General features: G+C 47.2%; 1 protein-coding gene across 11 annotated transcripts in view; it reads left to right on the top strand.

Annotated features, from left to right (window-relative positions):
* Positions 1-26,461, top strand: part of USP49 (ubiquitin specific peptidase 49) — a 57,895-nt gene extending 31,434 nt beyond the window's left edge. For 9 of the 11 annotated variants that reach the window (XM_084752991.1, XM_084752994.1, XM_084752984.1 and 6 more), the window contains 6 exons: positions 15,569-16,949; positions 19,516-19,720; positions 24,351-24,459; positions 25,108-25,162; positions 25,245-25,313; positions 26,076-26,461. In XM_084752991.1, the coding sequence (XP_084609117.1) occupies positions 15,597-16,949; positions 19,516-19,720; positions 24,351-24,459; positions 25,108-25,162; positions 25,245-25,313; positions 26,076-26,378 (2,094 nt within the window). In that variant the 5' untranslated portion in view covers positions 15,569-15,596 and the 3' untranslated portion in view covers positions 26,379-26,461. Of the gene's footprint in view, positions 1-15,568; positions 16,950-19,515; positions 19,721-24,350; positions 24,460-25,107; positions 25,314-26,075 lie in introns of all 11 variants that reach the window. The other 2 variants (XM_084752986.1, XM_084752985.1) reach the window with 2 other exon arrangements.
* The last annotated feature ends 313 nt before the right edge of the window (positions 26,462-26,774 follow it).

Genomic DNA, 26,774 nt, shown 5'->3' with positions numbered 1-26,774 from the left:
TCGTCCATTTCAAAGTGAGGACGAGCACACACGCCAGGCTTCGTTCTCGGGGTGCTTTGACCTGTCAGTGGCTCCTGGGGATTTTAATCCTCTCAGAAGACTTGTGCTTAGCTCATTCATCCAGATTGGCAGGTGGGATTCCACGGCAGTTAGGACCTTGACCAGAGGGGCTCTGCAGTGACGACGCCAGATTAATAATCTCAGAAGTCACAGGGGTGGGGAGGGGCGGTGCATGCGTGCCAGAGTTCTCTCTCTGGTCCTTGAGCTGCCTGCCTTGTTTTTGAGATAGGGTCTGAGCAGGCCTGGCTGGCTGTGCGGCCCAGGGATCCTCTCCTCTCCTCCTCCAAAGTGCTGGGACGCAAGTGTGTCTGGGGATCAAACTTCGGTCTTTGCTTGGGCGACAAGCACTACTGACTTGGGTATCTCCCAGCCGTGGCCCCCAGTCCACCTCATGATCATGGAGTGCAGGTCCTCTACACAGCTGCTGAGATGGCTCCCTAGATAAAGTGCTTCTTGCCATGCGAGCCCTAATCTGAATGCGCTGGTGGACGTCACAGTTAAAGGACAGGCTGACTCCTGAACATTGCCCTCTGACTTCCACATTCACACCATGGCATGCACACACACACACACACACACACACACACACACACACACACACACACAGACACGCCGTGAACGCCAAGCAAGAACATGTGCACTAGAGAACACCACGGTGCTCGGCTCTGCTTCTCTTTCAGGGTTAGCTGACTCAAGTGCAGCTGACACACACTAATAGGCCTCCATTTGGCTTAATAGCCAACCAGGGTTTTCCATATGAACTGTATAGACTCTCATCAGCACTGGGTCCTTTCTGTTGTATTCCTTTTGTTTTGTTTTGTTTTTGTTTTTGTTTTTCGAGACAGGGTTTCTCTGTGCAGCCTTGGCTGTCCTGGACTCACTTTGTAGACCAGGCTGGCCTGGAACTCACAGCAATCCACCTGCCTCTGCCTCCCAAGTGCTGGGATTAGAGGCATGCACCACCACGCCCGGTTAGGAGCAAAACTTGCTTTTAAATGTTTAGTTATCTCTTCTGGTTTTTGTTTATTTGTTTGAATGTCTGTGTGTGTGTGTGTGTGTGTGTGTGTATGTGTATGTGTACGCGCACACACATGCGTGCGTGTGTGCATACATGCATGCATACATAGATATGTACATACGGAGGCCAGAGAATGCTGGATGTTTTCCTTAGTCACTTTCCACTTTATTTATGAGACAAGCTCTCTCACTGAACTAAAGTTCAGTAGTCCAGCAGCCAGCTTGCCCACGTAACCCTCTATGGCCACCTCTGGAGAGGCCTGGGGTTACAAGCAGGCCTCCATGCTTATTTTTACATAGATGTTGGGGATCAAAACTCCAGAAAGCGCTTTATCAGCTGAGTCATCTCCCAGGTCCTCTCCTCTCCTCCTCCCTCCTCTCCCTTTCCCTCTCCTCTTCCCTCTTTTTCTTTTCTAAAACAGACAACTAATTCTGTAGCCCTGGCTGTCTGAGTATTGGGACTACAGATGTGAGTCACCACACTCGGCTGCAGTTGAACTTTCAAGAAAAATTTTTGGGCTTTCGTAGGTATGGAGACAAAAGTAGTCAAAATTACATTGAAAGCAGTTGGTAAGGCTGGGCGTGGTGGCGCACGCCTTTAATCCCAGCATTCAAGTGGCAGAGGCAGGTGGATCGCTGTGAGTTCAAGGCCAGCCTGGTCTATAAAGCAAGTCCAGGACAGTCAAGGCTACAAGACAGAGAAACCCTGTCTCAAAAAAAAAAAAAAAAAAAAAAAAGAAAGAAAGAAAGAAAGAAAGACAGTTGGTAGAAAGGGCGTGGTTTGAGCCAGCAAGATTTGCACACTTGTCTCTCCTGATCTGAGTGGCATAGTAGTGGGAGGGGGCAAGTCCAGTGGGCCAGCAGAGGAGACATGCAAACCAAAAAAGCCTGATAGATGTAAACAACCTCAGTAAGTTATAGAAGATATTTCTATTACATTGGGGGTAAAACGTGATTTTATAAAATACATCATGTGAAGACAGCAACTAGAAATCTCATGCATGAAAAGATAGTTGAAACAAAGGACAGGCCACCAAAAAAAGGCTTTGATAATACCTCTATCTGCCGAATGCTTATGTACAGGATGTGTAAGGAATACCAATCATTTAATGAGAGGACAACCCAACTGAAAACAGCTGCTTGATCTTTTGGACTATGTAATGTCTGTTTGTTTCTGGTAATATTAAATATCTGTACCTACAAAGCACTTTGATTCTTAGCTCTGGCAAGTTCTTGTCTGAATCGCTGGTAAACATATATTTCAGAGAAAAGAAAATGGCCAATAAACCAGGCATGCTTGTGTCCCAGCACTTGGGAGGCCTGACATACATAAGAGACCTGTCTCAAACACATAAGTAAATAAATAATTCAAATTCTGAAGTGAGTAATCACATTTTCTTTATAAAATTTTTGTTAGTTTGTTAATTCTTTTATGCACATGGGTGTTTTGCTTGCATGTATATCTGTATTCCATGTGTGTGTGTGGTGCCTGAGGAAGCCAGAAGAGGGCATCAGATCCCCTGGACTAGATTTACAGGAGGTTGTAAACCATCTACCATGTGGGTATTGGGTCAAACCCAGGTCCTCTGGAAGAACAGCAAGTACTCTTAACCACTGAGCCATTTTCCCTAATCACACTTTTTAAAATTATTATTATTATTATTATTATTACATTTATTTATTTATTTGGTTTTTTGAAACAGAGTTTCTCTGTGTAGTTTTGGCCGTCTTAGACTAACTTTGTAGACCACCCGGGCCTCAAACTTACAGCGATCAGCTTGCCTCTGCCTCCCAAGTCCTGGGATTAAGGGTGTGTGCTACCACACCTAGCTCATTTCTTTCTTTCTTTTTTTTTTTTTTGAGATGATAAATTCATGGCTTATTTATTTTTATATACATAAATGTATATGCATATGTGTTTCTGTTGTGTGTGTATATGAATATATATTACAAGAGGACAATATGCTCATTAGTATAATATTACTTATATATGTTTTCACGATTGACTATTTGGAATTGAATAACAAGTTGGTATGGTCTTGGCCTGGGATGTTTCTAATTCGTAATTCCCTCAAAGCATTTTAATTCTTATTAGCTGTAGTAAGTTCTTCAAATGATAAATAGAGTGAAAATGTTTGTACAGTTTGTTGGTTCAAACAAGCTATTATTTACCCTTGGGTGTGGGCTGTTAGCAGCCATTGACTTAAGACAATAAGCAGGGCCTGAGGCTATACAGTAGAGTGCTTGTCTAGAATGTGCAAGGGCTGGGGTTTGAGCCATTGCACCACAGACAAATAAGGAAAGTGAGAGTGAGGGCCAGTGGAATGACTCAGAGGGGAAAGTATTTACTGTGCAAGCCTGGGACCTGCATTCAGTTCCTGGAACCCCCAGTAGAAGGAGAAAACCGACTACAGAAAGTTTCCCTGGTGCCACACGCACCATATACACGTGTAATGATAATAGTAACTAGGATAAGTAATATAAAAAATAAACTCACGGGGACAACAGGTGTAGAGAACACGTGACTCATACACAAAAAGTTTAGCTGTAGAATAGTTACTCCTCCTCATAACTGTTACATTCTGTATTAAACTAGGCATAGTGCTGCACACCAGTAGTCCACACAGTAAGGCTGAGACAAGAGGATCACTGTAGCCTGGGATTTGGGGGCTAGACTAGGCAATTAACAAATAATCTAATGACTACCTTGTCTTATTATTGGATCTTTGTTATAAATATGCCTCGTTGGTATTTTATAATGTGGTCAGTAATGCTGGCAATGTAAGAGGGATGTGGGGACTGAAATCAACAAGGCTCATGTGTGTTCCCGCCTTTTACTCTGATGACCGATGATGTTGCAGCACCAAGGCTCGTTCTTCCTTCTGTGAGGTCTCGAGCCAGCACTGCACTGCTCCCTCTTCTTTCTGCCTGTGTTTGCTCATGCAGGACAATACCCTGCCCCTCCCCCAATCCTGCTTTCTGGTTCCTGCTAGAGGAGGTGAGCTGCTCTTAGTTAATAGCAGTTGATTGCCTTGGTTGGTTTCCTTAGTAAAATTGTATGTTTGCCTTGGTACAGACTAGCTAGCAGGGCGGGAAGAATGTTTTGGTTTTGTTTTTTGTTTTTGTGGAAACAGCAGCAGGAGTGCTGAGACTCATGGGACTTGAACTAGAAGAACACTGCCTGGGAGCGTTGGCTTTTGTGTGAGAGCCAGGCCAGTCTTCACCTCTTGAGCATGCTGACTGGATTTGTGCTCTGTGCTCACAGGCATGAGAGAGAGTTCATGCACAGTTCACGTCATTGACGCTCTTCTATACCTTATTGAAAGAAGCCCTTTTATATTCCTGCCACACAGCACATTGTGCAGGGATCCAGTGTTCATCCCCTGCTGATGGTCAAGCTGAGGCTAGCTCAGCCTCTTTAATTCAGCTGCGCGGAGTTTGCATTTAACATCTTAATTGGACTTTTACTATCCTTGTTCTGTGTTGCTATTAAATAACTTTGAAAGACTTTAGAAAAGTAGAAAATATTGGATAAAACCTTAGAGTTTATTTTGAAGAGATAGCACATTTTCTTGTGTCTAATTTTAGCACATTCTCTGATTGCTTAAGACCTCACTGTGAATACCTTGTTAGATGACACTCTCTGAGCGAAACAGCACCGGTTTCTTGGTTCCATAGGACTCCAGGCTCTGTAGAGGCACCAGGATAAAGCCTGCCTCAGAGACAGGCTCACCGTTAGCCAAGTCTACCAGGGTCTTGGTTAGATTGAGCGACTTATACAGATAATATGTGACGATTCCTTTGCTGAGCCTGCCTCGCCTCAGCTAGCTCTCCTCCCTAAGCCCCCTTTTCTCTCTCCCTCCTTCAGACAGGTTTGTTGGGTGTTAAGAAAAACTATGCTGACATCTAAGCTGAATTATTGTTGGGAGCTGTCCCACAAGAGAAAGGAGAATCTCATTAGGATTAGTCTCCTCAGAAATTCCCTTCTTTTGGGTCTGGCCCCTGGGAAGAAGAGAAATTACCATGCTACCGTGGTGGATATGAAATGTCAGATGACTGACACTCCACTGATGGAGGCTCGCTTGTTTTGCAACTCTGCGGTGAGCTGAAGAGGGCTGGACTTTGCCACTCAAAGCTCAGGGTGCTGGAGTGAGGAGAGGGCTCCTTGCTGAAATGACTAGCTTGTAGAACTAGAGTTTCCTAGGTACTGCGTGCCTTTTGTCATTATACTGCCTGCCCTGATAGTTTGCTTCCTAATGAGAGTGTGGTAAACGATATTGCTCTGTGCTTAACAGTGGTCACCTGGCTAATCCCTGAATGTTCACTTTTGTTCATGTGTGTGTGTGTCTGTCTGTCTGTCTGTCTGTCTGTCTCTGTCTTAGTTAGGATTTCTGTTGCTGCAACGAAACACCATGACCATAAAGCAAGTTGGAGAGGAAAGGGTTTATTTGACATATACTTCCACAGCACTGTCCATCATTGAAGGAAGTCAGGACAGGAACTCAAGCAGGGCAGGATGCTGGAGGCAGGAGCTGATTCAGAGGCCATGGGGGGGAGGGGGTTGGCTTGCTCCACATTGCTTGTTGTTGACGCTTGTTTTTAAACTCTGTTTTATTTGGGAGTGTTGAAGCCTCTACCTCCCTTCCACCAATTCCTTAACCCTGGTTAAGAGAGAAAGAACATTAGTAGGGAGAGTGGGCACAGACAGACCCCTTTACTTCTCCCAGCTGTTTAGGGTCAGTTGGGTTCTTTGGGGTAATACCATCAATAGTAAAGGCTGCAAGCAGTTTCCTCAGAGCCACTGCGTTCAGCTGTCTCCATCCACCTCCAAGCTGCCACACTGTCCATCTCTGGTCCCTCCAAATGGCCATATGCTACCCTCAGAGCCCTAGACCTCACCCTGCCATATGAGGCAGGCCATTACCAGCTGGCAAAAACCACACCCCACAGGAGACAATTATAATTAGTGGACATACTAAAGCCCAAACAGAAATCTCACACTTAGGATTAAAACAAAAACATACTTACATAACTGAGTTTACAAAGAAACTAAAACTTACACTACAGATTACTCAGCCTGCTTTCTTATAGAACCCAGGACCATCAACCCAGGGATGGCACCACCCACCATGGGCTTACCACCACCACCCCTGCCATTGACCACCAATTGAGGAAATGTGCAGAGGAATTTTAATTCATGGCTGCTCTGGCAAGAAGTCACATCCAAAGACCTTCTAGGTCTGTGTGATCTAGCTGGAACACAAACACACCTTTAATCCAGGAGACAGAGGCAAACAGATCTGAGTTGACAGCCAGCCTGGCATAGAGCAAGTTTCAGGTAAAGAAAAGCTTAGGCCCAGGCGTGGTGGTACATGCCTTTAATCCCAAACAATGAAGGTAAAGTTAGTTTGTTGAAGGAAGCACCCATGTTCGAAAGTGATGTCTAATTGAGTGGCAAAAAAAGAAAATGACAAATCAGAGAAAGATTTAAAAGAATAGGATACACCCAACTTTCACAAGAAAAGAGAGGAAGGTAAGCTATTTAAGGGGTAAGGCTGGGAGAGAAGAGGCAGTTTTACCAGGAGTTTTACAGAGAGAGGTTGAATGAGAGAACAAGCTGACACAGGTAAAGACAGAATGAACCAGAGAAGGAGCCAGAAGATTAGAAGATTGCTGGAATTAGTGTGAGGCCAAACAAAACAATTAGAGGCTGAGAGAAGAAGCCAGATTGAATAAGTCAGCTGGGAGAGGAGTTTGAGCCAGAATAGCTGAGTTGAACCAACCAGCTATGAGTTCAGAAAGAACAAGAAAGGGTGAACTTGGGCTGGAGAGATGGCTCAGAGGTTAAGAGCACTGGCTGCTCTTCCAAAGGTCCTGAGTTCAATTCCCAGCAACCACATGGTGGCTCACAACCATCTATAATGAAATCTGGTGCCCTCTTCTTGGCATAGAGGTGTACATGCAGGCAAAACACTGTATATATAATAAATATTTTTTTAAAATAGTTTTTATATGGTGAGCTTATTAAGTCCCAGAGGCTGAAAACATTCTAGGCCTAGGTTAGATTGTACAGAGCTAGAAGCTTGTAGGACCAGGCGTAGGATAGCAGACAGAGATGATAAGGCTCCGAGAATAAAAGTGCCTTTTACAAAAATGTGTTACAGCTGACTCTCATGGAGGCATTTCCTCAACAGAGGCTCCTTCTTCTCTGATGACTCTGACTTGTGTCAAGTTGACACACAAAACCAGCCAGTACAGTGTGTATACTGAGCCAGAGGCATTGGATCCCCTGGAGCTGGAGTTACAGGCAGTTTAAGCCATCTGACATGGATTCTGGGAACTGCACCTAGGTTCCCTACAAGAGTAGCTTGTGTTTTACCAAGTCTCTCAATGCTATCTCCTTTCTGAAAATAAATATTTTTTTTTCTCCTTCAAACGGTACAATCTCAGGCCTGGAGAGGTGGCTCAGTGGTTAAGAGCACCGCCTGCTCTTCTAAAGGTCCTGAGTTCAACTCCCAGCAACCACGTGGTGGCTCACAACCACCTATAATGTGATCTGGTGCCCTCTTCTGCAGATAAAACACTCATATACAATTAATAAATAAATCTTTTTTTTTTAAAAAAAAGGGGGGAAAAAGGTACAATCTCCTTCCCATCCCTACCCACATTTCCCACAGGACACACGTGTTATGAGTTTCTTTTTTATTCTCTGGGTAGCATTAGGCTAGCAATCATGACATATAATACAATATTCTTCCCATTTTTCACATACTGTATTTTTAATCACACACATAGCCACCCCCTTCTGCATTTTTAAAAAACAATTAGTGGATTTCATGTGTGGCTGAAGTCTTATTGTTGCTTTTGTTTAGATTTGTAGATGGTCTCATGTAGCCAGGCTGGCCTAGACTCACTTTGTAGCAAGGGTGGCCTTGACTCCCTGACTCTCCTGCTTCTGCCTCCTCCCAAATGCTGGGATTTCATATATTTAAGGGATGCTGGGGATAGAACCCAGGGCTTCATACAGGAAAGGCGAGCACTCTGCCAACTGTTCTACATCTGCAGTCCTGACTGATAGCAACTCTGGTTAGTCCCTAATAAGCTACCTAACTAGTCTCCATGTCAAGTCCAGGTCTCTTCTTTAGTGTGCATTTAACACGTAGTCCTGTTTATCGGACTGCCTCTCTTTGGACATTTGTCATCTTTACTCTTGAAATCAAGTGCTTAAAATCTGTGGCTAATTCATGCAAAGGTCAGTGGGTCTCTCCTGACAGATACACTTAGGTGTGCTCAGGGTAGGCAGTGTGTACAGCATTAACAATGTCCCCATGGCTTAGAATAGCCACTGGCAGCTATTCCACAGGATCACTTTGTAAATTCTTTTTTAAAACCTATTTATTTATTTATTTTTAAAGATTTATTTATTTATTATGTATAGTGTTGTGCTTGTATGTCCACCTGCATGCCTGAAAAGGGCATCAGATCACATTATAGGTGGTTGTGAGCCACCATGTGGTTGCTGGGAATTGAACTCAGGTCCTCTAGAAGAGCAGTCAGTGCTCCTAACCTCTGAACCATCTCTCCAGGCTCTAAGCCAGGGTTTCTTTGTGTAGCCTTCACTGCCCTGGACTCACTTTGTAGTCCAGGCTAACCTCGAACTCATAGCAATCCACCTCCCTCAGTGCTGGGATTACAGGCCTGTGCTACCATGCCTAGCTTCTGCCAGCAGTTATTAACATGTAAATGTGTCTTCTGTACAAATGGCCGTGTGTGGAAAGCCATCCTTAGCCATATGGGAAGGAGACTCCCAGTTTCACTACCTGGGCTGCACTCAAGGAAACAGTTGTTGGCATCTTCAGTTTCGAGCTTGCATTGTTTTTGGGTTTGTTTGTTTGTTTGTTTGTTTGTTTGTTTGTTTTTTCCAGAGAAAATACACTTGGGCCAAGAGTAGTAGCCCATGCTACTGAGGTAGGAGGATCACTGCAAGTTCAAGGCCAGCCTGGGCTACATTAAGGGCCCCTGTCTCAAAACTAAATACTTTTGGCAGCTAACTGCCACCATGGTAGTCTTGTATTATAGATACCTAGTAGGTTCAACAGGCTATCTAAAAATACTTTTTAGACTTATTTTATGTGTATAGGTTTTGCTTGCTTGTATGTCTTTACATCATGTGTGTGCAGAGGCTTTAGAGGCCAGAAGAGGGCATCAGGCCACCAGGAGCTGGAGTTGTGGACTACCATGTAGATGCTAGGACTTGAACCTGCGTCCTCTATAAGAACAGCTAGTGCTCATAACCATCTTTCTAGCCCTTCCGCCTTATTTTGTAAGAGAGGATTAGGAGCTCACTGAGTCAGCAGTTGGCCAGCGACAGCTAGTTACCAACATGTATCGGTATGCTTAGCTTTTTCATGGATGCTGGCGCTCTGAGCTCAGGTCCTCATGCTTACACAAGCACAGTGCTGACGGAGCCATCTCCCCACACCCATAATATATGTGAGGGTTTTGTTTGTCATTTTTTCTTTTTTCTTTTTTTAAAATTTTATTAACATTAAAAAAATTTCTTTACATATATACTTGTTGTGTTTTTTTTAAGATATAAATTATATCTCAAGGGGTTGGTAAAATGACTTGACAGGAAAAGACAGTTGCCACCAAACCTGATCCTCTAAGTTAGGTATTTGAGGCCCACATGATGAAAGGAGACAAATTCTCTCACAAAGTGTCCTCTGGCCTCCATACAAACCAGGCATACATATATTCCCACAAGCTCAATACACGTGTGTAATTGTAAAGTTACATCTTGGGCTTGGAGAGATGGCTCTGCAGCTGAGAGGTGGGCAAATGTGTCAGTGGATAAAGTGTTTGCCCTGTAAGCATGGGAATCTGAGCTTGAATTCCTAGAACTCATGGAAAGCCAGGCATGATGGCACGTATCTGTAATACCAGAGAGTACTAAGATGGGAGGCAGGGACAGGGGATGCCCAGAAGCCTGCGGCCAGTTAGCCCTCCGTACGTCATGATGGACAGCAAAGAGATTCCGTCCCAAACAACGTGGAAGGTGAGGGCTGACACCTGTCCCCTGATCTTCATGATGGCACAAATATGTTGGAGCTGTACATGAGCATGCACACATACATAGACACACATCATGTACATACATGCACACACATCCAAAAAAGAAAGCCACAAAACTTGGGCCAGTGGGATGGCTTAACAGGTAAAGGTACTATCATGCAGACTTGGCCACCTGAGTCCTGTCCCCAGAACCCATAGTAAAAGGAAAGAACCAGTTTCCAAAAGCTGTCTCCTGACTTCCGGACACGGCCCAGCAAACTATTTAGACTACTAGCCGTGAAGAAGCAGGTTTACATATGTAATGCTGCATAGAGCCTGGTTTCCAGCTCTCAGCTGCCATCTCTCTACACAGAGTTAGGGATTATTTTTCTTGAGGTTTTAGGAATTGAGCCTGGGGCCTTAACCATGCTGGGCAAGTACTGTCACTGACTTATATACTCAGCCCTATTTTACCTTTTATTTTGAGACAGGATCACACTAAGTTGCTCTCTTAGTTACTTTTCTGCTAGTGTGACAGAGCGCCATGATCAAGGCAACTGGGAGGACAAAGAGTTTATTGGGGACTTTCCTACAGTTCCACAGTTGTCCATATCCACCATGGTGGGAGCATGCTAGCAGGTAGGCAGGCATGTCACTGGAGCAGCAGCTAAGAGCTTACACCTCACCTTACATCTCACAAGGAGGAAGAAAGAACACTGACTGGAAGGGCATGGGCTTTTGAAACCTCTCAGGTCTGCGCATCAAAGAATATTCTTCATCAAGGCTTCTAAATCTCTCTCAGAGTTCAGCACCTCCAGGGTCTCCAGGCTGTGCTCTGACTGTGGGTATCTCTAGCCCACTGCCTGACCATGCAAATACAGGCAAAGAGAAGCCAGAGCCCACCCACCCCCGTGCTCATGCACACACACACACACACACACACACACACACACTGCCCCTTAGCCAAGAGCTCCAACCTTTGCTATATTCACTCTTCTCACAGAAGCTGGATTCACTGTAGCTACAGTCTTGCATTGCTGCCTGCCTGGGTCTTTCTTTGTTCTGGTCAACAGAGGTTGGCCTAGAACTCACTATGTAGCCCAGGCTGGCCCTTAATTTGTTGTGATCCTCCTGCCCCAGCCTCCCTCGTTTTAGGATTAGAGGTGTGAGCCACCATGTCCAGGTAAAACTTTTTACTTTTATTTTGTGGTATAGTTTGTTGTTGTTGTGTTTGTTTGTTTGTTTGTTTTGAAGAATGTCTCTCTATGCAGCCTTGGCTGCCCTGGAACTTGCTATGTAGGCCAAGCTGACCTTGAGAGACCAGAGGTCTGTCTGGGTACTGGGATTAAAGGTATACACCACAATACCCACTTAAACGCCTTTTTCTTTATTACATGTTGATAATAAATTATATTTTCTCCTATTCCTTGAGAATGAAATAGTAATAACAAGCAAATGACCTGGGCAGTGGAACATGGCACAGGGACAGCACAAGTTCCCCATGCAGAAACCTAAAAGCAAGGCAGGGGCTGCAGTTCAGCAAAGCTGCAGACCAAGACAAAGTGGTCCATCACTGCCCCGCCCCCCCCCCCCCCACGAAGGCACATTGTTCTGCAACAAATGCTAAAGAAGAGCCCAGAAGTGGGGATCTGGAAGAAAACTGACCATGACATGGTTATGGAGGCCGGTTCCAGCCTAAGAAGCTCACACTGCTGAAGGATGCATGGGAGAAGATGGGGCACCATCCCAATGGCACCAGGACCTTCCAGGTGGCCCCATGGGCTGGCTGAACTTCAGAGAAGAGGGACAGCAAGGAGCACATGAGCTTAGGGCGGCTCCCTAGGTGCTGAAGGGCACTTGGCTTCCTCTGGCCTTAGGGCCTGTCTTTACCAGTGTGACTCTCAGTGATAAACCTGGCTTTGTTGATCCTCAAAAGTTAAAAAAATAAAATTTAAAACCCTCATTCAACACTTAAATTTACTGTATCAACTCTACAATCCGTAGGCTTTGTGGAGACTCAATTCTAGTGCATTTAGTGAGCGGAGGAGTTAAAATACCCAGCACTGTTGCATATGGCAGCGAGCAGAATCACAAATGTTGATGATGCCACATAGTTTCTTTTATGTAAGTGAAGGCTGTCAGCATGTTACCATAATGTCAGCGCTCTCTCTCTCTCCCTCTCTCTCTCTCTCTCTCTCTCTCTCTCTCTCTCTCCTCTCTCTCTGAAGGCTAGAATGGATATATGCCATTTGCTTTTATCAAGACCAAACAGGATTATACCTTGGTCCTTCGGTAAGAACTGAGGGGGAAAAAACATAAAAAATAAAAATAGAGATCTTTCTATAGTGATTTCCTTAATTTGTTTTCTATTTTATTCTTTGAAATTTTCTGATGATGTAGTTGTTGCTAAGACATTTTCTGTATGAGAATAATTGAAATAATCCAATTAAAAGACAATTTTTAAGCTGGACATGGTGCGCACACCTATAATCCCAGCACTCAGGAGGCAGGCAGGTCTCTGTGAGTTTGAGGCCAGTCTGGTCAACAGAGTGAGTTCAAGACAGCCAGAACTATACAGAGAAACCCTGTCTCGGAAAACAAAGCAAAAACAAAAGCATGTTGTAAATCTAGAAGTTTCTCATCAGAACAAAAAGCAAAGATTGGGATTTCTCCAGCATCCTATTTAAGACTTAGGGATATTCATTGTGGAATCATTTTAAACGTTGGTTCTGGTTTTATACCCAGCTGATCAGCTTTGGCTTCCTCCATGGTGACCGGGGATATTGAAGCTACAGTATCATGGTTACCAAGCAAAGCACACCTACAGGCTCAGTTTTGTTTTGTTTTACATAAAAATAAGGTGGTGGGATTGTGGCATCGTGGGTTGGGCCTTCAGTCCCATGTGCTTTATGTCAACCTGACACAAGCTAGAGTCATCAGAGAGGAGGAAGCCTAACTGAGAAAATGCCTCCATAAGATCAGACTGTGAGCAAGCCAGTAGGACGTGTTATTAATGAGAGGACCCAGCCTACTGTGGGTGGTGTTACCACCCCTGGGCTGGTATTCCTGAGTTCTGTAAGAAAACAGTGAGCAAGCCAGTAACTGGCACTCCTCATGGCTTCTGCATCAGCTCCTGCCCTCAGTGATGGCCGGTACCCAGAAGTGTGTGTGAAATAAACCCTTTCCTCCCCGAGTTGCTTTTGGTATTGGTGTCTTATTATAACAATATTAATCCTAACTAGGACATCCCAGCACTTGACCAGCTGAGGCAGGAGAATTGCCACAAGTCCAAGGGCAGCCTGATCTGGGAGTGAGACCATGCTTTTAAAAAAAGAAAAAGAAAAGGAAGGGAGGAAGGAAGGAAAGAGTGAATACACAAACTAAAAATTAAAAACATCGGGCTGGAGAGATGGCCCAGAGGTTAAGAGTACTAACTGCTCTTCCAGAGGTCCAGAGTTCAATCTCAGCAACCACATGGTGGCTCACAACCATCTATTATGAGATCTGATGTCCTCTTCTGGCCTGTAGGTGTACATGCAGACAGAGCACTGTATTAATAATATTAAATAAATAAAATCTCAAAAATAAAAAATAAAAGTATCGCCAGGTGTGGTGGCACACACCTTTAATCCCAGCACTCAGGAGGCAGAGGCAGGAGGATTGCTGTGAGTTCATGAGCAGCCTGGTCTACAAAGCGAGTCCAGGACAGCTAAGGCTACATAGAGAAACCCTGTCTCGAAAAACCAAAAATAAATAAATAAATAAATAAATAACACCAAATACTAATTTGGTTATACTAATTTGGGAAAGCTCTACTTTCCCATGTGCACATGAACCTGGGTGTGCAGGGCATTGAACAAAGCAGCTGGTCTGCTCAACAGTACAGAGCCACTGAGCTGCAGCCCATTCTTTGCCAGCCACACTCCAGGCTCATCTGGAGTATTGAGTACCGGCCACACTAGATGATGTATGTGTCCAGTGAAAACTTAGAATTGTTGTGACCTTTGAGAATATGAAGAGCGGGATGGACATGTCAGAAAAATACAAAATGAATTACCCATTCTGCTCCTGGGGTTTGCGCCCATTCGGAAATAAAGTGGTCAGGATGTGTGTGGGAGGGAAAGCCATGCCTTTTACTCCGTCTTATATTGGACAAGGTGGTTGTTTTTCTTTCGTATCACTTTTGGGGGATTGTCATCTTGAGATCAGATGGGCAGTGCTTTAGAGAAGCTCGTCTGCCTAACTGAGACGGTTGGTGAGGTGCGAAGAGACCTCGTGTTTTCCTGGATGGATGCGCTCTGCCATATGGCAGGTGTGAGTACCCACGACAGAGCTGGGCTGGGGGAAGGGCTGCACAGGGGAAGGTGTGCTCCATTATCGGGTTATACGGCGGAACGTGAGGTCAGGAGAAACACTTCTCTCCCATGACCGCACGGAAGCTGGGGACTGGACTCAGGGCATCAGGCTTAGCTATAGAGCTCTAGTGTACACTTGTTGCTTTCAGAAACGGAAGGCGAGGAATCACTAGAGGGCAAAGGTCACTTGTGAGAGCTGAGGCTGGAGACAGCTCAGCAGTTGGGAAACTCAGAGCTCAGGGAATCTGACTTCTAGCCTCTGTGATCACACATGTGCATGAGCACAAATCTCCATACAGACACATACGCACATAAAATAGCCAGGTGTGTTGGTGCACACCTTCAATCTCAGCACTCAAGAGGCAGTGGATCTCTGAGTTTGAGGCCAGCCTTGTCTACATACAAGTTCCAAGACAGCCAGGGAAACATAGTGAGATGCTGTCACTAAACCAACAAAAACCACAACACACACACACACACACACACACACACACACACACACACACACGGCAATGTTAGAGCTCTCATTTACTGAGGCAGGGCAATCGTCACCAATTTGAGGCCAGTCTGGGCCACGGGGCGGAGGAGGCTGCATCTGTTTGCTGGTTTCTTGTGTCTGGGTGGGTAGTTGGCTGGGACACTGTTGTCCCAGTAACCGCACCATTCTTGTCCCATCAGATTCATCTGTGTGTTTGCCTTTCAGTAAAGACGTAAGTGTTGCCATCCTTTCTACAAATGTGCTCTCTTTTGAAAGACCAGCTTATACAATGTTACTGAAATTGAGGCCTCCTTAGGTGTCCTGTGAGTTTCTTTTTCTGCCTTTCCCTTATTCTATACCTTTGCTTTGAAACACACAGAGAAATTGACCTAAGATTGTTGTGTTGCTTTGGTTTTGAGGCTCTTGTCTCTCCTGGTGGTACTTGAAATACCACTTTCAACTTTCAAAGGGACAATTTTTGACTTTAAAAACTACTAAGATTTGTACAGAAATGCCAGTTGCAGCCCTTTTTCTAGGAAAATATTTTGCTGAAATTCTGCCTTTTTTTTTTCTTGTTTCCTTTTGGGGGGCTCCGTGGTGCCAGATTAAGAGAGTGGCGACTGCACTAAAACATGGATAGATGCAAACATGTGGGACGGTTACGGCTGGCCCAGGACCACTCCATCCTGAATCCTCAGAAGTGGTGCTGTCTGGAGTGTGCCACCACTGAGTCTGCGTGGGCCTGCTTGAAGTGCTCCCACGTGGCCTGCGGCCGCTACATTGAAAACCATGCACTAAAACACTTTGAAGAGACCGGACACCCGCTGGCCATGGAGGTCCGGGATCTCTACGTGTTCTGCTACCTGTGCAAGGACTACGTGCTCAATGACAACCCCGAAGGAGACCTGAAGCTGCTGAGAAGTTCCCTCCTGGCGGTTCAAGGCCAAAAGCAGGACCTGCCCGCGAGGCGTGGGCGCACGCTGCGGTCCACAGCTGCAGGCGAGGATGTGGTCCCGCCGCAGCGCACTCCTCAGGGACAGCCGCAGATGCTCACGGCTCTGTGGTACCGGCGCCAGCGCCTGCTGGCCAAGACGCTGCGGCTGTGGTTCGAGAAGAGCTCCCGGGGCCGCGCGCAGCTGGAGCAGCGACGGCGGGAGGAGGCGCTGGAGCGCAAGAAGGAGGCAGCGCGCCAACGGCGGCGTCAGGTCAAGCGGCGGCTGCTGGAGGAGCTGGCCAGCGCCCCGCCGCGGAAGAGTGCGCGCCTGCTCCTGCACGCTCCCGAGCCCGTGGCCGTGCGCCCTACTACCCTCGCTACCTCCCGGCGCACGTCCGCGGCCGCCCTCAAGCCGCGTCGACAGCCGGCAGTGGCCCCAGGTGTCACCGGCCTGCGCAACCTGGGTAACACGTGCTACATGAACTCCATCCTCCAGGTGCTCAGCCACCTCCAGAAGTTCCGGGAATGTTTCCTGAACCTCGACCCTTCCACCTCCGAGCACCTGTTTCCCCAAGCCACCAACGGGAAGGCTCAGCTTTCTGGTAGGCCAGCAAGCAGCTCTGCCACTGCCGCCGAGTTGTCAGTAAGGAGTGACCGGGTCCAGGGGTGTGAACCTCAGGGCCTCTACTGGAACAGCGGAGCCTCCATCAGCAGGAGCCTGGAGCTCATTCAGAACAAGGAACCCAGCTCAAAGCACATTTCCCTCTGCCATGAACTGCACACCCTCTTCCGAGTCATGTGGTCTGGAAAGTGGGCGCTGGTGTCACCCTTTGCCATGCTCCACTCCGTGTGGAGCCTGATCCCTGCCTTCCGTGGCTACGACCAGCAGGACGCACAGGAATTTCTCTGTGAACTGCTGCACAAGGTGCAGCAGGAACTTGAGTCTGAGGGCTCCACGCGCCGGATCCTCATCCCCTTCTCCCAGAGGAAGCTCACCAAGCAAGTCTTAAAGGTGGTGAACACCATATTTCACGGGCAGCTGCTCAGTCAGGTGGGTGTGTGCCTACCCGCAGCAAGGGGGGAAGGCTCGGGTGGTAGCCTGGTGTCCAGATCCCTGGGCTAGCCAGTACTGGCTGTGGCTCTGCATGTTTGAAGACGGTTCTTTATAGTTGACATGGAGGTGACCTTGGGTGTTCTCTCTGTCCAGATCTTTAATCAGTCCAGTTTACAAAACTGGACAGTTTGTGTAGAACACTGTTTCCAAAGTCGTTTGAAAGAGCCTTCTCTTCTACCTATAAGTAGTTGGGAATATGCCAAAGCCCCGAGCAAGCCTCCTTCCCACTGCCAATAACCACCACCCCCAGACACACACCACCACCACCCCAGACACACACCACCACCCCCCCAGACACACACCACCACCCCAGACACACACCCCCCCAGACACACACCACCACCACCCCCAGACACACACCACCACCACCCCCAGACACACACCACCACCACCCCAGACACACACCACCACCACCCCAGACACACACCACCCCCCCAGACACACACCACCCCCCCCAGACACACACCACCACCACCCCCAGACACACACCACCACCACCCCAGACACACACCACCACCACCCCAGACACACACCACCCCCAGACACACACCACCACCACCCCCAGACACACACCACCACCACCCCAGACACACACCACCACCACCCCAGACACACACCACCCCCCCAGACACACACCACCCCCCCAGACACACACCACCACCCCCCCAGACACACACCACCACCACCCCAGACACACACCACCACCACCCCAGACACATACACCCCCCAGACACACACTACCACCACCCCCAGACACACACCACCACCACCCCCAGACACACACCACCCCCCAGACACACACCACCATCCCCCCAGACACACACCACCACCACCCCCAGACACACACCACCACCACCCCCAGACACACACCACCACCACCCCCAGACACACACCACCACCACCCCCAGACACACACCACCACTATCACCACCACCACCACCCCCAGACACACACCACCACCACCCCCAGACACACACCACCACCACCCCCAGACACACACCACCACTATCACCACCACCCCCACCCCCAGACACACACCACCACCCCCAGACACACACCACCCCCACCCCCAGACACACACCACCACTATCACCACCACCACCACCCCCAGACACACACCACCGCCCCAGACACACACCACCACTATCACCACCACCACCACCCCCAGACACACACCACCACTATCACCACCACCCCCACCTCCAGACACACACCACCCCCCCAGACACACACCACCACCACCCCCAGACACACACCACCACTATCACCACCACCCCCACCCCCAGACACACACCACCACCCCCAGACACACACCACCCCCCCCCCAGACACACACCACCACTATCACCACCACCACCACCCCCAGACACACACCACCACTATCACCACCACCACCACCCCCAGACACACACCACCCCCACCCCCAGACACACACCACCACCACCCAGACACACACCACCACTATACCACCACCACCATCCCTAGACACACACACAAATACGGTCTCCAGTAACCTAGTATCCTTTGAGTTAGCAACACAGCTAAGGATGATCTCAAACTTCTGGTCCTCCTGCCTCCGCCTCCTAAGTGTCAGATTACAGACTTCATGTCCCATTGCCTTTCACTCTCAGGATCTTTAGCCATGTCAAGACCTAAGCAAAAGTTCCCAGGCCTTATAAAAATATGCACAGAAAGAATTATTATAGATTTTTAAAACTAAAGGGTGGGAAACTTAAAGAGACTTGGGTAAAGCCTCTACACTAAGTTGCAGAGGTAGCGTGCTTCAGTTATTAAGATTCTGAAAAATCATGAGTAGGCTAGGAAGGGAAGCAGGCCTCCTCTTTTTCTGCCTATAAATGGCATCTGGGAATACTACAGTGCGAGAGGAGGTCTAAGCACAGCATCTGAGGCTCTGCAGGCTGGATGCCAGAGGAAATGGGTAAGCCAGGTGTGATGGTGCGTATGTGTGAACATGACAGCACTTTCGAGGCTGAGGCAAGAGAAACCAGAGTTCAAGGCCAGTGGAGCTCTATAATGAGTTCCAGGCCAGTAGGAAATACATAGTCAGAGGAAAATAAAAATAAGAAAGGGGGGGGGTATAGGAGAAAAGAGAGGGGAAGGAAGGAAGGAAAGAGAGAAAGGAAAGGGGAAAGTATATTGCTGTGTGGAAGGACAAGTGAAAGGGAGGAATTTGGGGGTGAGCAGACAGTGTCCTGCCAGTTTTTCTCAGCCCAATTCCTTCAACAACTCTGAGGTAACCTGCCGTCTCTTATGAGGCAGCATTCATTGGAAGAAAGCAGAGGTGCTTTACAACTAATTAGTTACATAAAGTTAGAAATGCAAGCACACATCGTATACTCCGGTGCTTTTAGTTATGGTATTAAGTTCTTGTTAACCTTTTGGGGGAAGTGGTTGGTGAATTTAAATGTCTTCTATAAAACAAGCAAAATTATATGGGAAACATAGAAACTATATAATCTGCAAACCAATCTTGTCATTCTAGGTCACATGTGTATCATGCAATTATAAATCCAATACCATTGAGCCCTTCTGGGATCTGTCCCTGGAATTCCCCGAACGCTACCACTGCATAGAAAAGGGGCTTGTCCCTTTGAATCAGACAGAGTGCCTGCTCACCGAGATGCTGGCCAAGTTCACTGAGACAGAGGCCCTGGAGGGGAGAATCTACGCTTGTGACCAGTGTAACAGTGAGTATGCATGGAGAGGCGCGGGGCCTGCAACTGCAAAACAGTTGAAGGAGCTGCTCTTGACCCTTTAGTCAAAAATAACACTGATGGCACTACACGGGTCTAAACCATCTCTTCAGGATCTTTTTCTCACCATCTATAAATAACTAATATGGATTTCACATATGAAAACAGACCTGGGCCGTGAGCTGGCTCAGGGGGTAAAGGTGTTTGCGACACAAGCCTAGTGACTTGAATTCAATCCTTAGAACCCACAAAAAGGTGGGTGGTGAGAACTGCTTGCCATAGCACGCACACCTGTACACACACACACACACACACACACACACGCATGTACATGCTCATACTTCTTAATTAACAATAATAGCCTAAGGATTGTGCCTCCTTTGACCACTTCTCATTAACCTTAGTTAGTTGGGAAGTGTGTGAAAGCGGCTCATGAAGCAGGGGCTATGAGAATATTAGTACATACCTTCATCATGCTACAGGGCGCTAGGCGCACACATGTAGTCTCACGTTCTTGTTTAATATAAATTTAGGTGCTAGATGCCATTTGAGAAAGTCTGTTTTTGTACTGAGTCCATAGATCTGAAGTCTACTAAAATGTATGCTAAAAGATGGTATGATAGGGTTAGGAAGACTTCTCAGGTGGTAAAGGATTTGCTTTGCAGACAAAAAGGAACTGAGGTGGAGCCCCATAACATAATAAAAAGAGGCCGGTGTGGTGGTGTGTGCCGCAAACCCCAGCCCTGAAGAAGCAGGTGCATATGGATCCTGTTGCTTGCTGGCCACCGGCCCGGCCTACTTAGCAAGCTCCAGGCCCGTGAGAGACCTTGTCTCAAATAAAATAACAACAAAAATAAACATGGATGTCTCCTGAGGAATAACAGGAGCTGACCTCTACAGGCACATGAACAGACATCTGCACACATACTGACACACACACACACACACACACACACACACACACAATGTGATTTTTAGCGTTGGTACATAAAACCAATGCCGCACATCTTTTGGCACATGGTGAATGGCTGACAGCCTCATAGATATTTTCTGCCTTTTTCTTCACATGCTTGCAAAGTTTGCAGTTCAGAGAAAGCCACAAGGAAGTGTCTCTGTGTTACTGGTTTACTTTAAATTGGGTCTCTTTCTGTGTGATTACACGAGCATTGTGTGCAGGCCATTCTGTGTCCCCACAGTAGTACCTATGCCTCTTCAGATGCAAGGGCACAGCAAGTACATGGAAGCTTATGCTGGTGTTGGTGTTTAAAGATGTATTTATTTGCATGTATGTGTGTCTGTGCACTGTATGCACACCCAGTACTCTTAGAAGTCACAAGAGGTGCTGGGCAGTGGTGGCACACGCCTTTAATCCCAGCATCGGGAGGCAGAGGCAGACGGATCGCTGTGAGTTTGAGGCCAGCCTGGTCTACAAAGCAAGTTCGGGATAGTTAAGGCTACACAGAGAGACCCTGTCTCAAAAAAAAAAAAAAGTCACAAGAGGGCTTCAAATCTCCTGGAACTGATTGTGAGCTGCCATGTGGGCCTTGGGAACCAAATTTGGGTTGTCTTGCAGGAGCAGCCAATACTCTGAGTGCTGAGCAATGTCTCCAACCCTAGTGTCTGGATTTTATGACAAAGATTTAGAAATGAAAAATACAAAATTATGGATAATTCAATAACCTAGATTCAAAATAATATTATATAATAATAATTTGGAATATACATTGGGTTTTTGGAGGGGTGTTATTTTGTTTTTTATTTTTGTGTTGTTGTTGTTATTGTTGTTGTTGTTTGAGACAGGGTCTCTTTCTTATGTAGCCTGGCTGTCCTGGAAGTTGCTCTGTAGACAGATTGGCCTCAAACGCAGAGATCTACCTGCCTCTGCCTCCTGAGTGCTGGGATTAAAGGTGTGTGCAGCCATGCCCAGCCAGAACCTTTTACCTGTAACAAAGGGGCCTTAACAACGTGTGTCATTCTTAGATATGACAGATTAGGCCAGAAATACTCTGCTTTTCTAGAAGTTACTCTTTTCTGGTAGTTAACTGTGCTAATTGGTCAGGACTTCTCTATGCTGGTACTGCAGAAGCAAAGCTGCAGCGGGCCTGAGTTGCCTGGCTCGGTGCTTGTGGGTGCCTAAGGGGCACCGCTCTTCTTTCTCTCTGTATCTTACCTTAATTAAACAGACACAAATCTGGTCAGTCTCAACTGAGCCACTGATTTCTGTTTCTTTATGAATTTCATTTTAGGGAAACAAAGCCAGAGTTTAGCTCACATACTCCCTCTGCTGCAGGCTGTGGTCATTGCCAGCTTCCTGAGCAGAGCTGCGGCCCTTTGCAAAAGTCTGATGAACAGGAATAGAAGAATAGGGCGCGCCCCTGTTTGGATGCTTCTTTGCATAGCCCACAGGGCATGACTGGTCATGGTCAAGGTCCTCCAGCAGCATATGCACTCTGATGCTGTCTGCTAACCCTCCACGTCCCGCTGTCACAGAGTGCTGTTTACACACATGCCACACACAGGACTTGAAGTCACATGCCATGCTTTCTGTTCTGAGCGCTCTGAGCAACAGCTTAGAGAGGTGGCCCGAGAATGCTGTGTCCCTTCTGTTTACCTCTAGTGAATCATAAGTGTTTCAGAGGTCCCTGATTGAGAGTAAGACTTACCCCTTTTCTGTTTCCTAAGGCTTTGAGGAGCCATTTCACTTACAAGTCAGTAGTTTAGAATCAAAATGAGAGTCAGCATTTATTCCTTTGGACTAGATAAACTTGGCTGCCTTCCCACCATGCCTATAAGAAACACAGTCAGCCAGGCAGTGGTAGCACACACCATTAATCCCAGCACTCAGGAGACAAAGGCAGGCACTGGTTTACAGAGTAAGATCCAGGACAGCCATGGCTATAAAGAGAAACCCTTTTGGTGCCCCATATTTGACCACGTCCCCTGGATGGGGAGGCCTGGTGGCACTCAGAGGAAGGATAGCAGGCTACCAAGAAGAGACTTGATACCCTATGAGCATATACAGGGGGAGGAGTTCCCCCTCAGTCACAGTTATAGGGAAGGGGAGTAAGGGGGAAATGGGAGGGAGGGAGGGAGGAATGGGAGGATACAAGGGATGGGATAACAATTGAGATGTAATATGAATAAATTAATAAAATATATTTTTAAAAAAGAAAGAGAAACTTTCTCAAAACCAAAAAACAAAAGGAAGGAAGGAAAGATGGAAAGAGAGAAAAGAAAAAGAAACACTTCAAAAACTATGGCACAAAACCACAGAACTACTGTCCTGGTTTGCTCTCGGTTGCTGTGATAAACACTGTGCCCAAAAGCAGCTTGGGGAGAAGGGATGATTTCGGCTTCCAGGTTCTACTGTCCATCATAAAAGGACAGCAGGGACAGCAGGGAAGGAACCCACGGAAGAGCCTGAAGTAGAAACCGTGGAGGAAAGCTTCTTACTGGCTTGCTTCCAGGCTCAAATCAGTTACCTTTCTTTCTTATTTTTTTAAGATTTATTTATTTATTATATATACAATGTTCTGCCTGCATGTACACCTGCACACCAGAAGAAGGCATGAGATCACATTATAGATGGTTGTGAGCCACCATGTGGTTGCTGGGAATTGAACTCAGGACCTTTGGAAGAACAGACAGTGCTCTTAACCACTGAACCATCTCTCCAGCCCCATCAATTACCTTTCTTATACCACCTAGGCCAGTTAGTTGCCTGTGGGTACTGCAGCCCACAGTGGGCTATGCTCTCAAGGAGATTCACATGGTCGCAGGACAGTCTGATGTATGCAGTTCCTTAATTAGGTTCCCTCTTCCCAGGTATATCAAGGGGAACAGCCAAGATTAACCATCACAATGACCAATGTTTATCTTTTAAACATTTGTGTATACCATAAGCAAAACATGTGGGACAAAATCTGCTTTCATTGTCTGCTCTTTATTAATTATAATTTATTATCTTTTTCCTAAGCCCCAAATATGTATAACGTTCAAAACAAAAATATATCTCCTGGTGAGGGAGCTGGGCCTCAGAGTGTTGCATAACGTATTCACTTGATATACAGATGGTTGTTCGTGGGAAGTGCGGCTAGGACTCACTGGTGTAAAGGAAACGCCGTTCAGACTTACAGTGCACGATCATTTAAATGATAGGAACGTGAAAGCATGGGGTCCTGGTGTGCTCACCTCGGTGTGTGCGCTGTGATAGCAGCCACCTATTACAGTCTATAAAAAAGCCACGGCACCTGGAATGTACTATCCTGAGCCCACACCACTCCTGGAAGTTGCTGATGGCAAACATTTGAAAGCACCTGTGTCGGGATCAGGTTTGGCTGTTTGTAAGAGCCCAGTAGCTGACTGCCACATAAAAGAAGTCTGGAAGACGCCAAGGCTAGCACGCCGGCCCCTCGGCTTCACTGTCAGTGCAAAGCTGCCACTCTCAGAGTTTCCTCAGGGTCCCGTTACTCCTTTCATCTTAGCCACAACTGCAGAGCCACTGCATCAGGCCCGTGAGGCTGGGGATGCAGAGTTGTTTCGGATGTGTCAGGTTATCACCTAATTTCTGACTGTAGACGACGTTCCTCACCACCTCTGTCTTATACCTTTTCAAACCATGTAGGCAAACGTCGAAAATCCAACCCCAAACCCCTTGTTCTGAGTGAAGCTAGAAAGCAGTTAATGATCTACAGACTACCTCAGGTCCTTCGGCTACACCTTAAAAGATTCAGGTGAGCTTTGGCATCGGTGAATCAAGGGCTTGGAGGACAGATGTGGCTTTGGGAAAGGGAAGCTGCTCCTGTGGGCCTCGCACTTGCCATGGAGAGTCATGCTTGCCCAGGAAGACAAGCTGATGTTAGAGCCAGCAGCCAGGGCTTGAGCGCTCTCGCCCTGTCTCGTTCCTAGCTTGCAGCAATGCCCGCCAGTACTCTCCCAGCCTTGTTTATGCAAATTCATCTTAAGGATGCAGTATAAAATAACCAGTGAAAGGGGCAGTCAGTAGACTGTACAGAGGCCATGCCTAAACTACTGCTTTTTTTCCTTTCTTTTCTTGGGAGGCCATCAAGACATGGTTTTTCTGTGTAGCCTTGGCTGTCCTGAAATTTGCTCCATAGACCCTGCTGGCCTCGAACTCAGAGAATCACCTGCCTCTGCCTCCTGAGTGTTGGGATTAAAGGCAATTGCCACCATGGCTGGGCTCTAAATTGCTTCTTTAAGGGTTTGTGGGTTCGAATACTCCATGGAACTTTCATGGCAGATATCCACGTGGATTTTGATTAGTAGAAAGTAAAAGCGAAAACCAAAGCTATTTTCTCAGTTCCCTTTTTAACTGTTTTGTACCAGCCTTCACAAGCAAGAAATCCATTTCTATGTTGTAGGTGGTCTGGCCGTAACCATCGGGAGAAGATTGGGGTCCATGTCGTCTTTGACCAGGTATTAACCATGGAACCTTACTGCTGCAGGGACATGCTCTCCTCTCTTGACAAAGAGACCTTTGCCTATGATCTCTCCGCAGTGGTCATGCATCACGGGAAAGGGTTTGGCTCAGGACACTACACAGCCTATTGCTACAACACAGAGGGAGGTGCGTGCGCTTTACTCTGTGGGGTCGGGGCCAGGGACAGGGGTTGGTTTGTTCACATCTTACTGCTTTCCATTATTTCCATCCCCCTGCGTCAGCTAGGGACAAACACATTAGCACTCAGCGAGAAGCATTATGAAGGGTGGAGTTTAGTAAGGATATGAGGTTATGCTGGAATGACCGGAGCCCCCATATCTAAGCACTTAGATCAGTGCTATGGCGGTGATAACTGCTGAGCTCAGCTGCCTTCTCAGTGATGCAGAAAGGATGGGGCTTCACGGTGACAGGTACATCACAACTGTCTAGCCTCACTTCAGTAACTCTGAGGACATTTAGGGCACTTTCTGTGTCCTTACTCACTCCCTTCCCTTGAGGAGTGTGGGTGTCAGGGCCCCTCCAGGAGAGCCTCAGCCCTCCCCCAGGGCAGTCTCCAGCTGCTGCACTGATGTGGCCCAAGCCTACAGACAAGCACTGCTATCAACCCCCTCTACTTCCCTTTCTCTTCCCTTCTGCCCGTGCTTAACCCTCATGTCCTGGCTGCCTCGCAGGAGGCGTTAGAAGAAACCGATACTGGTCAGTCGATACTGTAGGCAAGAGTACTTGCGGTGGTCTGTGGTGGGCTGAGCGGCAGTGGTTCTGGGGAGCCTGGTGTCCTTCACTTGTCCATCTGTTTCCCCCACTGTCCTCTCCCTGGGATCTCCTAGCTGTAGCTGTCTAAAAATGTAAATCAAGTTGTCATTGTCTTTCTCTCCTTTGGCTTCCTAGGTTTTTGGGTCCACTGCAATGACTCAAAATTGGATGTATGCAGTGTCGAGGAAGTATGCAAAACCCAGGCCTACATTCTTTTTTACACTCGAAGAACAGTTCAGGGCAGTACAAAACTCTCAGAACCCCATCTCCGAGCTCAGGTGCAGTCCAGCAGCAAGGATGAACGCAGAACATACACATTTCCCTGACTCGGAGGCAGGCATCAAAATGGCCTTCCACTTTTCCTTGTGGGAAATAAGGCTTGCCACAGTAACGGATTACTGGGTTTGCCTCACTGGGTCAGGGAAAACAATGCCCTGATTCCTGCCTCGTCAAAAAAATTGGTAGTCACTTCCTTTTGAAAACATGGAAATTGCCTCCTTTCATAAAACCAATCTAAAGGAGTAACTTCTATGAAGAGTCTTCTGTCGGTTGCTTCTGGATAGTGGAGGGGTCTGGGTAGAGGAGAGAGGGTTAAGTAGTCAGCCAGCCAGGAGAGCAACCGTGCCTGTCTTCTCTGTCATGAGAGAACCTCCCTGCAGCACTGCACAGAGCACCGAGGCGGGCCCTGGGCTGGCAGCTGGTGGGAAGGCCTGGCTCCAAAGTGGAAGTCATAGGATTTATTCACACAAAAAGGTAACCATCAAGGATCACAGCCTGCAGATTTCCTTTCTCAGGAGAGCAGTTGAAGAGTGGAGTGAGGGGCACGGAGCAGTT

The sequence above is a fragment of the Acomys minous genome, assembly GCF_964271855.1.
Source record: "Acomys minous genome assembly, chromosome: 13".
Taxonomy (NCBI): domain Eukaryota; kingdom Metazoa; phylum Chordata; class Mammalia; order Rodentia; family Muridae; genus Acomys; species Acomys minous.
This window is presented reverse-complemented; position numbering and strand designations above follow the sequence as displayed.